The sequence below is a fragment of the Armigeres subalbatus genome, chromosome 2, assembly GCF_024139115.2.
Source record: "Armigeres subalbatus isolate Guangzhou_Male chromosome 2, GZ_Asu_2, whole genome shotgun sequence".
Lineage (NCBI taxonomy): Eukaryota > Metazoa > Arthropoda > Insecta > Diptera > Culicidae > Armigeres > Armigeres subalbatus.
In genome coordinates, this window is record NC_085140.1 from 35,756,287 (window position 1) to 35,773,607 (window position 17,321).

Below are 17,321 nucleotides of genomic sequence, written 5' to 3' on the forward strand. Positions count from 1 at the left end.
CATCAGCAAAGCAAACAACAACGACTTAAATCGACTAAATCCAATATACCATCAAGGAATCCGCATAGCCACAGGCGCATTCCACTCCAGCCCAATCGAAAGTCTCCTGTCAGAAAGCGGCCAACTTCCACTACACCTCAGAATAACAGAAAATCTGATCTCATACGCAGCTAAACAAACCAGTCGACAAATAATCCCTAAAGATTGCTCCCTAGCACTACGAGCAATTCTAAAAGCTGAAGAAATAGAAATTCCCCCAGCAACTATCGAATCAAAAATCCCAACATACTATCGCCCTACACAAATCCATGGAATAAACTTTGAAATCACTGAGGAAGCCACTACAGCAGAGAAAAAAAACCGATTTCAAGAAATAAAAGCTACAAAATACAATCTACACAAACACATATACACAGACGGATCGAAAACCCAAGAAGGAAGCGGATGCGGTATTTCCTCGGAAGACATCGAAATCAGTATCAACCTTCCCCAACATTTGTCCATATTCAGTGCCGAGGCTTACGCGATCAATAAAGCCATCGACCTCCACGAAACAAATCTTTCGGTAATCTTCACAGACTCAAAAGCGCGCTAATGGCAATCAAACACCAAAACTCAAATCATCCCTGGATACAAGACATTAAACAGAAGCTGATAAACAAACCGGGACGCATCGAACTCTGCTGGGTCCCTGCACATATAAACATAACGGGAAACGAAAAAGCCGATCAACTGGCAAAAAAGGAACAACCGCACCCAGAACAAGTAATATCAACACCCCATATGACGATTACAAAAAGCTCATCAAACTACACGCTAGACTGAACTGGGAAAACAGTTGGCACAACTACACCGGACATCTGAGAGAAATTAAGCATAGCACTGTCGAATGGCAAACTTCAAACATGTTCAAAAGAAAAGAGAGTCTCATAATAACACGACTTAGAATAGGGCACACTAGAGCCACTCATGGGCACTTTGCTCTGAAAGAAACAGAGTCAACCTGCAGTACCTGTGGAATCCCAACAAGTGTCAAGCATATACTCATAGACTGCCCCAAATTCGACAATATCAGAAAAGAAACAAATATCGCATCATCAGTTTACATCGCCCTGGGCAATGACATCGACGAACTCAAAAAAACAATCAATTTCGTCGAAAAAGCAAACTTGACAAACGAAATATGACCAATCAAAACACAAAAAAAAAACCACGATCAGCAACAAACGTCGAACCAACCAAACAAACAAAGATATAAAACCGATCAATTTCACCCCAACCCATCAGTACCAAGCAACGCAGCAGAACAAAACTTCCTGATAGACCCAGCAACAGAAGTGCAGCTCGAACAAAATTCCAAACATGGGAGGCTCAAGCACGAAGGAGGAAAACACCGCACACACCCACGGAAACCAACTAGTAACTGTGATCCAAACACAGGACGTTCACTCAGCAGAACACAAGGAACACCAATCATTACTGCTCATCGTGATCGTGCTACAGATTATCATCATACTTATAATGGTGATCAAGATGATCTACAAAATGATGCGGAAACGATGGATGGAAAAAGGAATAAAGGCTGCCCGATCCATCGCCACACTAGATGTGTAAAGTGCCCAAAAGTGATTTCAATATATAATGAAATGTAATTTCTTAGGTTAAGGCGTGAGTCAAATGACTATAGGTTAAGATTCACGTTAATAAATGAACAACAACAACAACAACCCGCCTGAAACGTGAAGCAACAAAAGATAGACTTATGGTGAATGCGTCAAAGACAAAGTACATGCTTGTGGGCGACAGGGCCCGCCTGGGACCCAGTGTTACGATAGACGGGGATACTTTCGAGGTGGTCGAGGAATTCGTCTACCTTGGATCCTTGCTAATGGCCGATAGTAATGTTAGTCGTGAAATACGAAGGCGTATCATCTGTGGAAGTTGGGCCTACTATGAGCTCCTGAAGAACCTGGAGTCAAAAAGGATTCACCACCGCACCAAATGTGGCATGTACAAAACGCTCATAAGACCGATAGTCCTCTACGGACATGAAACTTGGACCATACTCGAGGAGGACTTGCAAGCACTCGGAGTATGCGAGAGACGGGTGCTTAGGACCATCTTTGGCGGTGTGCAAGAAGACGGCGGCAAACGATGAACCATGTCCAAGGGCTTGACGACCCCTCCCCAGCTGTCTGTGAGTCAGGGAGAACTGCCTAGGGCGTGGTGGGATTTAGCAGTGGGCTCTGCTAAAATCCCTCCCAAAAAACCACAAGTGCCACAAAACCACAAGTAATCAGACTCTATCAAAGCGACTGTGTATCGCTTCAAAAGCACAAGCCCAGGGAGTGCCAATTGGCATGGGGAGTGTCCCTACTTCGGTAGCGCGTGAGCTGCTTCGGCAGGGAGTGAGTGATCTGTTTGTGCTGAGGCAGGAGTGTCATAGCGTGTCGCCGCTATTGTCATCTCGAAGCGCAGCAGAAGTCTGAGTATGGACTGCACATGCTGAGGTAGGAGTCGAGGGACCTATCGACACCTCGATGCATGGCAGTGGAAGAGTGAGCACCCGAAAAAGGGTCACATGGAGCGAATGGTCTTTGGAGAGGCTGCTTCGGCGGCAGGGTAGCAGTGGGTTGTACCCACACACCTACAGTTGTGCACATGTGGTGCATGGGGAGTGTCCCTGCTTCGGCAGGGTAGCGTGTGGTCTGCTTCGGCAGTGGTGTGATTGATCTGCTCGTGCTGAGGCAGGAGTGTCGTAGCGTAATATCTGTAGGCCCAGGCAGTTACCGCTATTGACACCTCGAGGCATGGCAGCGGAGCGCCCGGGAGAGCATCCAAGTAAGACTCAAATGGAGTGAATGGTGTGCGAGCACCCAAGTCAGTCTCGCATGGGACGAGTGCCTGTGTGAGCGATAATGAGCGAGTACGCTTAGTACTGCCATCCCCCCAGAAGTAGTACTGCGAGGTAGTTCCTGGGGGCAACGATGGTGGAGCCAAGGAGTTTAGTCGGTATTACCGGTATGGTCGAGTCCGACACTCCAGTACACTTCCGTGTGGTAGTTTGGCAACTACAATGCACGTGTATTGGGTTAGTGTGTAAATGCATTCTCCCTTGTAAATTTAAAAAAAAAAAACGATGAACCACGAGATCTCCCAGCTCTATGATGAACGTAGCATCCAGAAAGGTAGCTATAGTCGGAAGGGTACTATGGGCAGGGCATGTTGCAAGAATGTCGGACAGCAATCCAGCAAAGATGATGTTCGCTTCCTACCCGGCAGGTACAAGACATCGTGGAGCGCAGCGAGCGAGATGGGCTGACCAGGTACAGAAGTACAGAACAGTATTCGAAGAGTATTGTGGCGTCAAATTGTTGATTCATTGTTATCTGTTTAGGGTTCTTTCACAAATTACGTAACGTAAAATTTAATGATTTAGGGCCCCCACCCAGGTAATTTGTGAAAGGCCTCTTAGATGTAACCTGAATAAATGAATTGCGTCCTTAATGACCCTATGCTGATACATCATACATTTCATCCGAAATTCTTTTTGAAATACCTCCACTGTGTCTCAACGTGATGCGGCGGTGGCGTCGTCGTAGGTTGGACAGCCACCTCTAAACCCTCTATGAGTCTAATGCAAGCTTAAGCGACAGTCAACGTGAACTAACAAACAGCGGTGAATAAGGAGCAAAGAATCAACATTTAGTCGCCGTCGTCGTCGCTGATGTCGTCGGTCGTGCGGCTGGCTTGAACCAACAGACCCATCAGTCGCTTATGCACCGCCGTTCGATCGCGATCGTTTGTTTGAACCTCTACCTTCGCGAGGGATCCAACTATTCCACCCACGAGCACGCGTTTCACGACTTGTTATCAACGTCAACATATCGAAAGTACGTGTGCGTGCGTCCGTTGCTGTTGGCCGGTGGGTCCGGTTTGCGCGCGTCCCTTTCCAGCGGTAGAGAAAAAAGGTGTTAACGATGTGACGCGGAAAGCGACCGTTCGGTAATTTAGAGCTGCAGTAGCATATGTGTGCATATGGAAGTCGACCGTTAATGGGTTCAACAACAAATGACACCATCAGAATGCATGTTTCCACCGTTTTGAATGCATTGAAAGGGTTGGCCGGAATTGTGGCGCAGGTTGACGAGGACAGCTTTCCAATGCGTGGTACGGTAGTGTTGCAAGCATATGTGAGTTGTGATGATTGTTTCAAGCGATATGCTAATGTTTAGGTTTTCGTTTTGAATCTGACGAAGCCTCCTCTAGCAACAATTTCAATTTACGTGTCAGTTCTAATGCAACCGTGGAATTCTATGCGAGAAAAGTAGTTTACCATGTGACTGATATCGAAGGTAGTAACACTGGTTTACAATGTTATTAACACAGTAAGTTGAATTCTTATAACTAAATATTGTTCTGTTTTGATTCCAGAAATGTGTTCGTTGCGTTGTTATATGTTGTGTTATGCAACTATATCTAAAAGAATATATAATAGTTTCATGAAAATACAAATATCAGTGTTGTTCATAATTGAGTACTACTCAATATGTGTACAATATTAGAATAGGATATATGAATCCAATCAAATTCATGTTATCAAATAATTAAAATAATAACATTTCCAAATTCATGAAACGTTCTTAATACGTTATGAAGTTGTATGCATCATTTAAAATTTATTTTTAATTTTAATGGTTTGTTGTTAAACCATAAAGACACATTTCTGGAATCAACAAAACAATTTGCATTTGAACCATATGTCAAAAATTAATTTTCATGATCTCTGTTTCGCTTCATAAGTGTGTGTCATTAATAAAAAAAGAAATGATTTGTAAAATGTCATGAGAAGATAATCGTGCGAGAATATTAACATGTGATCCGTTTCGTGGAACAAATTTAACGCGTGGGTGAGAGCTCAAAAGTTGAAAAAAGGAGTGCAAGCTAAGTGCGTTGAATTGCTGTTCGAAAGTCTCGAAGTGTATTGGTTCTTGGTGGGTGGAGGCGTAGATTGATGATTGCCTTCCCCGAAGAAGAAAACATGGCCTGCACGGACGGCTATCCGCAGCGGCGTAGAGGGAACCGGTTCCCGTGCAACAGCAGACCACCTCAGCGCCTTACGGCGTCGCCATCGCTCTCGCCGTCATCATCGGTATCATCTGTTGGGGCTGAGCGGAGACAAGCTGCTAGTGTCATCGCCAGAATGGGGCATCAATCAAGGTAATTATTGCGCGCCGTTTGTATGACGCCTGTTGGCGCTCCGTAGTAGCGTGGGCGTAAGAAAAGGGAAAAAGAACTGGAAAGGGTGGGTACTATTTGCATTAATGAGATACAACCCAATATGTTCATATTTTTGTTTTGTTTGATTTTTGCTCGGGATGAATGATTTGATCTTTTCCAACATACCCATGTCCTTTGTGCAATGTATTTTTCTTTACATCATTGCTATTGAGAAGTATTAAAATAGTCAGTGTTTTTGCCTTTCTCGTACAACAAAGTTGTACCAGAAGGCTATAATTTCACTCCAAAAGCTAAATTTTGATAGAAGGCTCGGAGACCCATAGTGTTATATACCAATCGACTCAGCTCGAAAAACTGAGCACATGTCTGACTGTGTGTGTGTGTGTGTGTGTGTAGCCCCGGGAATTTTTTATTGTTAAACACGTTTCATATAGAAGGACTTGACCGATTCGAGTGCAACTAGTTTCATTCGACGGAGAAACTTTCCTAGTTGGACACTATTGTTTTTGTTTGCTAATATCTCATGCGGTTTGAATAATATTTCTATTTTTCTTTTATCAAATACGCTGTGTACATGCACATTTTAAATCATTAATCAATTTAGCCGTGACGCAATCCATAACTCTCATAGTTGAGTTATTTTAAGCAGCGTGATATAATCGCATCAAAGCTATTAACCGCCTAAATGTAGGCAATTTACGTTGCATTTACCATACTAATTCGAATTCAACACATTGAATCGAGAAAGGCATAATCACCACTGGGGGATAAATTTGGGTTTTTTAATCTTAATTTTATTTTATTTCAATAATTGTTTTTCTCTATTTCTCCTCCTCCCTATTGATCTTGCTTTTTCTTCTTCTTATGGTATTGCGAAAACAAACTTTAATCTGCCTGGAACCTTATACGCTCGTACAGCGGTCCTCCACGTTTTCGTGCAATACTTATATAGTGCCGATAGTTCTTCGTCGCAATTACCCGGTCCTGGATAGCTACCATGAATCCTTCTGTTTCTGAGAAGAGTTCACCCAGCACCATTCCTGTATTCGTTCTGGTTCTGGCTTTCCACGAAGTATCTTCGCAACTGCTGGATCTGGGAAACACATAGTGTTTGTATATCGGTGAAGCCTGTTCCTCCTACTGCACGTGGCAGGGTGACTCTCTCAATGGACGATTTTGGATGGCGCATGCGATGCTTAGTGAGCGCCACTCGTACTGCTCGTTCTTACGCCTCCAAGTCAGCCTTGATCCACTTCACCACCCCGAAACTGTAAAAAACTGTAGTCGTCCATAAAGACGGTGTGGGTAATGTTTGTACTCCTTTCCCCACTCTTCAAATGATAGCCATAATTGTGTTGGTTGAATGCTCTGCTAAGAGGGTTCATGGCAAGGCAAAACCATAGAGGACCAAAGGTATGGCCTTGAAATATTCCCCTCCTGATGCTGAGAGTCCTGTACCGTAAAACGTTTTCTCCATCGGTAATGTGTAGGGAGGAGCTCCACATCCCCGTAGCGTGCTGCATTAGCCTGATGACGTTACCGTCTATCTTGTACAACTGCAGGAACTGCAGATACGAGTGAGGTACTGCGTCGTAGGCTTTTTATAGTCGATATACGTCATGCTCAGTTTTTTTTTGCTTGTGGGTGACTTGCCCAACAATGACTACATCAATGATGACCTGATCCTTGTACCCTCGAGTGTTACGTAGAGAACCTTTTTGTTTCTCGGTCATCAGGTTGTTGACGTCGCAATGATTCTGCACCCTCCTTGCTATTACCGATGACAGCACTTTGAACAGACTCAATAGGCCTATTTGACGCCACAATACACGGTTCGAGGCCGCATCTCTCCATCCTCGAATATGTCCCACGCTCGCCAAGTCGTCCTGCACCTGGTCTGCCCATCTCGCTCGCTGCGCTCCACGTCGTCTCGTCCCTGCCGGATCGGAAGCGAACACCATCTTTGCAGGGTTGCTGTCCGGCATTCTTGCAACATGCCCTGCCCATCGTACCCTTCCGGCTTTAGCAACCTTCTGGATACTGGGTTCGCCGTAGAGCTGGGCGAGCTCATAGTTCATTCTTCGCCGCCACACACCGTCTTCTAGCACACCGCCAAAGATGGTCCTAAGTACTCGTCTCTCGAATACTCCGAGTGCTTGCAAGTCCTCCTCGAGCATTGTCCATGTTTCATGTCCGTAGAGGACTACCGGTCTTATAAACGTCCTATACATGACACATTTGATGCGGTGGCATATCTTTTTTGACCGCAGTTTCTTCTGGAGCCCGTAGTAGGCCCGACTTCCACAGATGATGTGCCTTCGTATTTCACGACTGACATTGTTATCAGCCGTTAGCAAGGATCCGAGGTAGACGAATCGACCACCTCGAAGGTATCCCCGTCTATCTTAACTCTGCTTCCCAGGCGGGCTCTGTCGCGCTCGGTTCCGCCCACAAGCATGTACTTTGTCTTTGACGCATTCACCAGTCCAACTTTTGTTGCTTCACGTTTCAGGCGGGTGTACAGTTCTGCCACCTTTGCAAATGTTCGGCCGACAATGTCCATGTTATCCGCGAAACAAATAAATAGACTAGATCTGTTGAAAATCGTACCCCGGCTGTTACACCCGGCTCTCCGCATGACACCTTCTAGCGCAATGTTGAACAACAGACACGAAAGTCCATCACCTTGTCTTAGTCCCCGACGCGATTCGAACGAACTGGAGTGTTCGCCCGAAATCTTCACACAGTTTTGCACACCATCCACCATTGCTTTGATCAGTCTGGTAAGCTTCCCAGGGAAGCTGTTCTCGTCCATAATTTTCCATAGCTCTACGCGGTCTATACTATCGTATGCCGCCTTGAAATCAACGAACAGATGATGCGTTGGGACCTGGTATTCACGGCATTTTTGAAAGATTTGCCGTACAGTGAAGATCTGGTCCGTTGTCGAGCAGCCGTCAACGAAGCCGGCTTGATAACTTCCCACGAACTCGTTCACTAATGGTGACAGACGACGGAAGATGATCTGGGATATCACTTTGTAGGCGGCATTAAGGATGGTGATCGCTCGAAAGTTCTCACACTCCAGCTTGTCGCCTTTCTTGTAGATGGGGCATATAACCCCTTCCTTCCACTCCTCCAGTAGCTGTTCAGTTTCCCAGATTCTGACTATCAATTTGTGCAGGCAAGTGGCTAGCTTTTTCGGGCTCATCTTGATGAGCTCAGCTCCGATACCATCCTTACCAGCTGATTTATTGGTCTTTAGCTGTTGGATGGCATCCTTAACTTCCCTCAAGTTGGGGGCTGGTTGGCTTCCATCGTCCGCTGAACTGACGTTGTCATCTCCTCCACTGCCTTGACTTTCACTGCCTGTACTCTCAGCGCCATTCAAATGTTCCTCGTAGAGTCTGCTTCCACCTTTCGATCACCACACGTTCGTCCGTCAAGATGCTCCCATCCTTATCCCGGCACATTTCGGCTCGCGGCACGAAGCCTTTGCGGAATGCGTTGAGCTTCTGGTAGAACTTGCGTGTTTCTTGAGAACGGCACAGCTGTTCCATCTCCTCGCACTCCGCTTCTTCCAGGCGGCGTTTCTTCTCCTGAAAAAGGTGATTCTGCTGTCTCCGCTTCCGTCTATAACGTTCCACGTTCTGCCGGGTACCTTGCTGCAGCGCGACCGCCCGCGCTGCATCCTTCTCCTCCAGAATCTGTCTGCACTCTTCGTCGAACCAATCGTTCCGTCGACTTCGTCCCATATACCCGACGTTGTTCTCCGCTGCGTCGTTAATGGCTGCTTCAACTGTATTCCACCAGTCCTCAAGAGGGGCCCCATCGAGCTGACCCTCTTCCGGCAACGCTGCCTCGAGATGCTGCGCGTATGCAGTGGCGACATCAGGTTGCTTCAGTCGCTCTAGGTCGTACCGCGGCGGTCGTCGGTACCGAACATTGTTGATGACGGATAGTTTCGGGCGCAGTTTAACCATCACCAGATAGTGGTCAGAGTCGATGTTAGCGGCACGATATGTCCTGACGTCGATAATGTCGGAGAAGTGCCGTCCATCAATCAGAACGTGGTCGATTTGTGATTCTGTCTGCAGTGGTGATCTCCAGGTGTACCGATACGGGAGGCTGTGTTGGAAGTAGGTGCTGCGAATGGCCATATTCTTGGAGGCGGCGAAATCAATTAGTCGTAGGCCGTTTTCGTCCGTCAGCCGGTGAGCGCTGAACTTTCCAATAGTCGGTCTAAACTCCTCCTCTTGGCCAACCTGAGCGTTTAAATCTCCTATGATGATTTTGACGTCGTGGCTTGGGCAGCTGTCGTACTCACGTTCGAGCTGCGCGTAGAATGCGTTCTTATCATCATCATTTCTTCCGGAGTGTGGGCTATGGACGTTGATTATGCTGAAGTTGAAGAACCGGCCTTTGATCCTCAACCTGCACATTCTTTCATTGATCGGCCACCACCCGATCACGCGCCTTTGCATGTCGCCCATTACTATGAAAGCTGTTCCCAGCTCGTGTGTGTTGCCGCAACTCTGGTAGATGGTATGATTACCTCTAAACGTTCGCATCATTGATCCCTTCCAACAAACCTCTTGCAGCGCTACGATGCCGAATCCACGGTCCTTGAGCACATCGGCGAGTATGCGTGTGCTCCCGATGAAGTTCAGAGATTTGCAGTTCCACGAACCGAGTTTCCAATCGCTAGTCCCTTTTCGTTGCAGTGGTCTTCGCCGATGGTTCCGGTCCGTACTCTCTTGTTGATTGTTTGCAGGGCCTGACACCAAACCCCCTAAATTTCCGGAGGACCATTCCTCCTTATTTACGGTGGACCATGGTGCACAGTTTCACTTAGAGTCCCTCGCTGGCACTCGGACGATGATCAGCCGCCCCTAACATGGAGAACAAACGCTGTTGTGGGCCGATGCTGACATGGAGAACAGACGCTCAATAAGATTTGCACCTCCGGAGAGAAGCAAACCCCCACTTCCCTGTCAGTATACAACCATAGTTCCCACCGGGGTTGGTTACCCGATCTTCCCTAAGGTTGTTCGTATCCCGGCCAGCACCACGGGGAGGTAGGGAAAGGAGTTGCTGGGTAAGAGGCTAAGGACCGCGAAATGGGGTCTATTTTATTCCTTCAGGTACGCGAAGTACCAATGGTACGCTTTACCCAGCATTTGCCGTGCCCGTGTTAATCCCTGCTCTTCGTATTACCCCTTCCAAAGCGATGTTGAATAGCAGACACGAAAAATCATCACCTTGCCGTAATCCTCTGCGGGTTTCGAAGGGACTCGAGAATGCCCCTGAAACTCGAACTACGCACATCACCCGATCCATCGTTGCTTTGATCAACCGTGCCAGTTTATCCGGAAATCCGTGCTCGTGCATTAGCTGCCATAGCTGGTCCCGATCGAGTGTATCATATGCGGCTTTGAAGACGATGAATAGATGATGTGTGGGTACGTTGTATTCGCGGCATTTCTGCAGTACTTGGCGAATGGCGAACACCTGGTTCGTGATGGAGCATTTGCCCATAAAACCCGCCTGGTACTGCCCCACGAACTCCCTTCCAATTGGTGCTATTCGACGGCATAACATTTGGGAGAGTACCTTGTAGGCGGCATTCAGCAATGTGATTTCGCGGTAGTTGCAGCAATCCAGCTTATCGCCCTTTTTGTAGATGGGACACATGACACCTTCCATCCGCTCCAGCGGCAAAACTTCCTTCTCCCAAATCTTGGTAACGACCCAATGCAGCGCTCTAGCCAGTGCCTCACCACCGTGTTTAAATAGCTCTCCTGGTAGTTGGTCAACCCCAGGGGCTTTGTTGTTCTTCAGCCGGCCAATCTCCTCCTGGATTTCCTGGAGATCCGGAGCCGGTAGAATTATGTCCTGCGCGCGTTCCCCCAGGTCCATCACCATACCGCCGTCTTCGTCTGCCACATCGCCATTCAGGTGCTCTTCGTAGTGCTGCCGCCACCTTTGGATCACCTCACGCTCGTTCGTAAGATGGTTCCCGTTTATGTCCTAGTCCTTACACATATCAGGCTGTGGCACGTGGCCCTTACGTGAACGGTTCAACTTCTCATAGAACTTTCGTGTATTATTAGCGCGGTACAGTTGCTCCGTCCCTTCACGGTCTCGATCTTCCTGCTGCCCCTTTTTATTCCGGAAAATCGAGTTTTGTCTGTTCCCCGCACGTCTATATCGTGCCTCGTTCGCCCTCGTGCGGTGTTCCAGCAATCTCGCCCATGCTGCATTCTTCTCTTCCACTAACTGCTCACATTCCCCGTCATATCAGTCCGGGAGCACCGTGCCTAGTGCAACGGTTGCGGTGCTTCCAATGGTGGATCGAATATCTCTCCAGCCATCTTCAAGAGACGCTGCGCCTAGTTGTTCTTCCGTTGGGAGTGCCACTTCCAGCTGCTGCGCGTAGTTAAGCCGTGGCGTTCGGCTACGACGCGTGTTGTACACCGTCGAGAGTTTTGAGCGCAGACATACTGCAACGAGCCAGTGGTCGGATTAAATATTCGCACTGCGGTAAGTGCGGACGTTCGTGATGTCGGAGAAGAATTTACCGTCGATTAGAACGTGGTCAATTTGGTTTTCCGTTTCTTGGCTAGGTGATCTCCATGTGGTCTTGTGGATATTTTTGCGGGGAAAGAAGGTGCTTCGGACTACCATTCCGCAAGAGGCTGCGAAGTTTATGCATCGTTGGCCGTTATCATTCGATACGGTGTGCAGACTATCCGGTCCGATGACCGGTCTATACATTTCCTCCCTTCCTACCTGTGCGTTTATGACGCCGATGACGATTTTGACGACGATTTTGAATGTCTCATCGTATGTCTGCTCCAGCTGTGCAAAGAACGCTTCTTTCTAGTCGTCGGGTCTCCTTTCGTGTGGGCAGTGCACGTTGATGATGCTATAGTTTAGCGGTTCTCAACCTGAGGCACATGTCCCCCCGGGGGGGTACCGTCGCTGGCTCTAGGGGTACCTCGGACAAAAATGCGTAATGGCGGATGTATTATAATTCCAATAAACACTTTTTGATAATGTCAGGCCTGGTAGCGGGTCACTTTTTAGTGACTTGGTCACTTTTTTCGGGCAAGCCACTAAAAAGTCTCTTTTTTCGACCTAAAGTCACTAAAGTCACTTTTTCTCACAAAAAGTAACTATTTTGAAACTACTGACTAAGATTTTTTAAAATAAATAAATGCTTTGTTCATGGCGGAAATGAAATTACGGATCTTGGAAAAGTGATCGCTCTGAAACTTCGCCAGCCGTTCAACTAGCTGCTCTTATTGACATTTTACATGTAGCTTATTGAAGGTGTCTTACGTCACAATTTATAAATTGGTATACAGTCATGCAAGCAGAAGAACTGATCCTCTAGATCCTCTAGACCAGAGGTTCCCAAACTGTGGGTCGCGACCCCCAGGGGGATCGTGGGCTGTTCAGTGGTGGGTCGCGAAAGACAAATCTTAATTCATAATTTTGTTACTATTTTATCCCACAAATCTATTCCATATTTTGAATTAAGATCTAAGTAATGATTGGATGATTAAAGAACAACAAACCTGACGAGGTCAACGGCCTTTTTTTGTTATACGATATTTGGGCAAGTAGAAAGAAGTCTTCTTCTTATTGGCATTACATCCCCACACTGGGACAAAGCCGCCTCGCAGCTTAATGTTCATTAAGCACTTCCACAGTTTTTAACTGCCAGATTTCTAAGCCAAGTTACCATTTTTGCATTTGTATATCATGTGGCTAACACGATGATAATTTTATGCCCAGGGAAGTCGAGACAATTTCCAATCCGAAAATTGCCTAGACCGGCACCGGGAATCGAACCCAGCCACCCTCAGCATGGTCTTGCTTTGTAGCCGCGCGTCTTACCGCACGGCTAAGGAGGGAGAAGTCTTATACAATCAAAATGTAAGTCCCGAACCCAATCCAAAACAAATCCTAAGCCAATTCAAATCCGATCTAAATCAAATCCAAATCTATTTAAAATCCAATCCAAATCTAACTCAAATTCAATCTAAATCCAATCATAATCAAATCGAAATCCAATTCAAAATCAATCTGAATAAATTTCAAATCCAATCCAAATCCAACCCAAATTCAATTCAAATTACATCCAAATCCAATCCACATCCAATCCTACAAATTGACGAATTTTTGACAAATACAATGATGGGATATAAAGCAATTTATTATAATTTGCCCAATCTAACGCGAACTCAATTTTATCTAATTTCACAAAATCAATGCATTTGGTACCTGGTGGGTCGCAAGCAATATGGGATTCTGCTAGGTGGCCACGCAAAATTTGAACGACTTTTTCCAACAATGACCAAACGCTATCATTTTTTCACAGCCCAAAGCCATAAATATGCTAAATGATCTTCACTGATAAAAATGCCAACATTCCACCACAATTTTAGGATATTTGGATTTTGATTTGTTGCCTTAATATGAGGAGACTTGATCCCTCATTAGTCATCCATACAAAAATTTGGCGAAAAAAATCAAGAAAATAAAAATTGTTCTCGAACGGCTATTTTTTTTTGCAGATTTGACAGATGTCAACCTTCCATGACTCTAAAAAAATCCTTGTCATAAGACGAGTTTGTACAATACCATTTAATTCCACCACTTAATTAAGTCGAGTCAAGTACGAGACACTGAGGACGACCTTTCTGTTGAGGTCGAAATACGTATCTGTCAAAGTACAATTAAGTGGTGGAATTAAATGGGATTGTACAAACTCGTCTTATGACAAGTGAAGACATTCCACTAAAAAGCTCAAAATAATTTTTTTAAATATAAAAAAATATTTATTGAGTAGATATCATAGAAAGAAGATCAAGTCTCCCCAATTTTAAAGATCGTTCACGAAGCAAATCGGAAAATATGCGTATTTTGGAAGAAAAATATTGAAAAGTTCAGAGAGCATTGTCCTGCATTATAAGCAGGAGGTCGAGCGTTCAATCCCAGGCTCGTTGTACCTGAATCTTCATAATTTTTGTTTCGTTTTCTACCAAAACGATCCGTACTGTTGTTCCTTTCGCACTAAAAATTCCAAAAACTTCCGTGGCACCTACGACAAATCACGCAGATTTTTGCCGAAAAATCATTTTTCGGGAAAGAAAAACAGGTCTATATTATTCGCTCACTTCCAGTCCTTGAGCTTGATTTACTGCATGTAGTTGTTACTCTATTATGACCAGATCAGTTGCTCTTGCACAGAGACGCATTTGTCAAGGTCACGCTGGAGCCTGCCACGTCAGAACGCTAGTCAATGTAGGGTTAGCACTTCCAGTGGCGTAAAAATTTGATTTGCTCGCAAGACTACGCATAGTTTTGAGTAGTCCTGCTTTTGACTGATATTCGGTAAAATTTCCGTGGGATTAAAAGAGAGGGCAATACAATTTTACTTAGTCTTTTGAGTTCGTTCTAAGAGAAAAGAGTTGTGCGTGAAAGATGTTTTCCATCACAAATTACAAAAAAAAAGATTCTCCTTCGACCCAAAAACGCTTGATTTCGTCTTATCGAACTTGCAACTGAAACTGAAAGTCACTATTTGGTCACTTTTTCTGCAACTGAAAGTCACTATTTGGTCCGTTTTTTCGCCAGCTTTGGTCACTAAAGTCACTATTTTGAGCGGCATCGGTCGCTACCAGCCCTGTAATGTTTTGATAATTGTGTAATTTTTTATTCGAAAACTTTGTATTGTACATAATATGCATGGTGATCAGTAAATCAAAACCTATTAAATCCTGCCACTACAACCAGCACAGTGTATGAAGGGCTGTGGGACAAAACGTAGAGTGATTAAAATCTAGAAATTATAAGGGTTGGGGGCCTCTATTTGAGAGACATAATGCCTTTTTCTGAAAAGCTAAGTAGCTCCGTTGCAAGAGACTCGAAAGCCTCCTTCCAAGTAGCTCGTATGCTTTCTTTCGAGAGGCTTCGAAGTTTCCTTTCAAGAGGCCTTTCAAGAGGCTCGGACGCCTGCTTTCAAGAGACCATTGCGTTTAAAACTTATTAAGAAAATGGTACATCGAACTCATATTAGCGCCATATAAGGTTGGTGTCTTGGCTAAATATGAGAAAGGCAGTATCACTACTCGGTGAATTAGGTTTTTAAATCACGAACAAATTTTTAGCCCAGCCTCCTTGTACTTTTTCGGTACGGATATAGATATTTCCGTCTGGGTTCTAACTTCCGTCATAGGCTCGAAAACCAATAGAAGAGACACTTTTTTGGTAAAGCTCATCCGTATTCATACGAAGGCTCTGGAGGAACGTTCTGATGTGGTGGAGTAAAATAAGGTCATATGTGTCCCATAAACGCCAACTTCGTAAAAGAATTTCTGAAACCAGCGGGTAGCTAGCGCTATCCAGTTAACCAACCGTATTATTCAACCTCTTCTTCCGTGCTAGACATGTTCATTTATCCATCTCTGAGGGTGACGTTTCCTGAGGGCCTACACGAGCCCATAATTGTCAGTCGGTCGGCAGTCGGCGGGTATTATGCGGAACCATCGCGACTTCAGTCAGAGGAATTTAATATGTGCTTTTGTTATTATTTATATCAACATGCATTGAGAGAAACATGCACCCGAGCATGCACCATTGCGTCCGGGTTACTGCTGTGCTTTTGAATGCTCGAAGGAGGCAACGTCGACAATGAATGGCACTGGTTTGCGCATATGAAGAAAGTTTACAGTACCGTTGAACGGGGTAAAATGTTTCCGTTTTCCATCTTTCTGTAAACATATTTATTGATCTCACATAAAAGTATAGTAATGGATGTGAAATTTTGTGGGAGTGTTTGCTAACATTAGTGCTCAATGCTGGAAAAAATGCAAAAATATGAAACATTGGGAGCTGTGAGGTGAAGAGGAGCATCATTATTGAACTAAACATATTTTTAAAACATAACATTTAACGAATTGAAGAAATACTTGTTATTAAAATTACTTGAAATGTAAAAGTTTTAAAATGTTGCTAGCAATCCCGGTCGACGGTACACTGTCCCACAACGGTGAAGAGGTACGCAGCAAGACGGACAGACCAAAGGAGAACGCAAGATAAACATTTTCTTGATTCGTTGACTCGCTGGCTAGAGATGTCGGAGGAAGTCACGGTGGTTATCATTCGTCTTTTGTAGGTGAGCATATTTACACACAATAACACCAACGATCGCCGAGGGAACGATCACAGACGCATAAAAGGGAAAATAAGGAAATTGAATATTACTTAGGGAGCTCCCAACTTGTAGGAGGGCAGACCGAAATGGGCGGTGCCGATATTCAAAATCGACGCTTATGGAAAGATAATCATTCAGGGCAAAACTGATTCAAACTAATCCGAAGTTACAGTCCTATACTCACATATGGTGAGCAACATTGTCATGCTTCCCGTGAGCAGTCTATCGCCTCCCACTCGAAAGCGCCGCGCGACCTGATCGTAATTGTAAATTTTAATCCTATTGTTATTGAATTGGTCCATACATATGAATTGCCTTAATCCTTATGTGCTTCTCCGCTGCGACGAAGACAGTGAATCCCACACACGTGTGCCGCACTCTTGCTTCAGCGCAGCAGCCACGCCAAGTTCCATGCAGATGTCGTCTGTCGACTGTCGTCTCGAGCTTTGGCTGTGGGCGCGCGTACAGCGAAGTTTGGGCTCCAGCCAGACAGCAACGACATGGCAAGGAAAAGCGGAGGATGTCGGACACTTCGTGTGATTGAAAAGAGATCACTCGAGCCAGAGGACAGGAAAGTGAGCGACCTGGATGTGTTGCAGTCAGGAAAAAGTGGGAATTGATCAAACCCATTGTTCGGGACAATTCACTGGCAGTGTCCGCCTGCGCACAAATCCAGTTTTGCGATCCGGCGAATGGATGATTTGTAATAAGAAGTATAAAAGGCAAGAAGGTGAAAATTGTGCATGTGAAGATTTGCATTTTAAATCAATGATTCGGCGTGAATAAAAGCGACTCAGTTGTATGCATATAAGGACTTGATTTCTCTCCGTCAAAGTGTCACAGTTGGATTGGA

General features: G+C 45.3%; 1 protein-coding gene across 3 annotated transcripts in view; it reads left to right on the forward strand.

The window, feature by feature from the left end:
* Positions 1 to 3,756: 3,756 nt before the first annotated feature.
* LOC134214232 (leucine-rich repeat-containing protein 40-like) overlaps positions 3,757 to 17,321 on the forward strand; it is a 125,432-nt gene continuing 111,867 nt past the window's right edge. The window contains exons 1-2 of one of the 3 annotated variants that reach the window (XM_062693637.1): positions 3,757 to 4,388; positions 4,804 to 5,220. In XM_062693637.1, the coding sequence (XP_062549621.1) occupies positions 5,015 to 5,220 (206 nt within the window). In that variant the 5' untranslated portion in view covers positions 3,757 to 4,388; positions 4,804 to 5,014. The remainder of the gene's footprint in view (positions 4,389 to 4,803; positions 5,221 to 17,321) is intronic. The other 2 variants (XM_062693638.1, XM_062693639.1) reach the window with 2 other exon arrangements.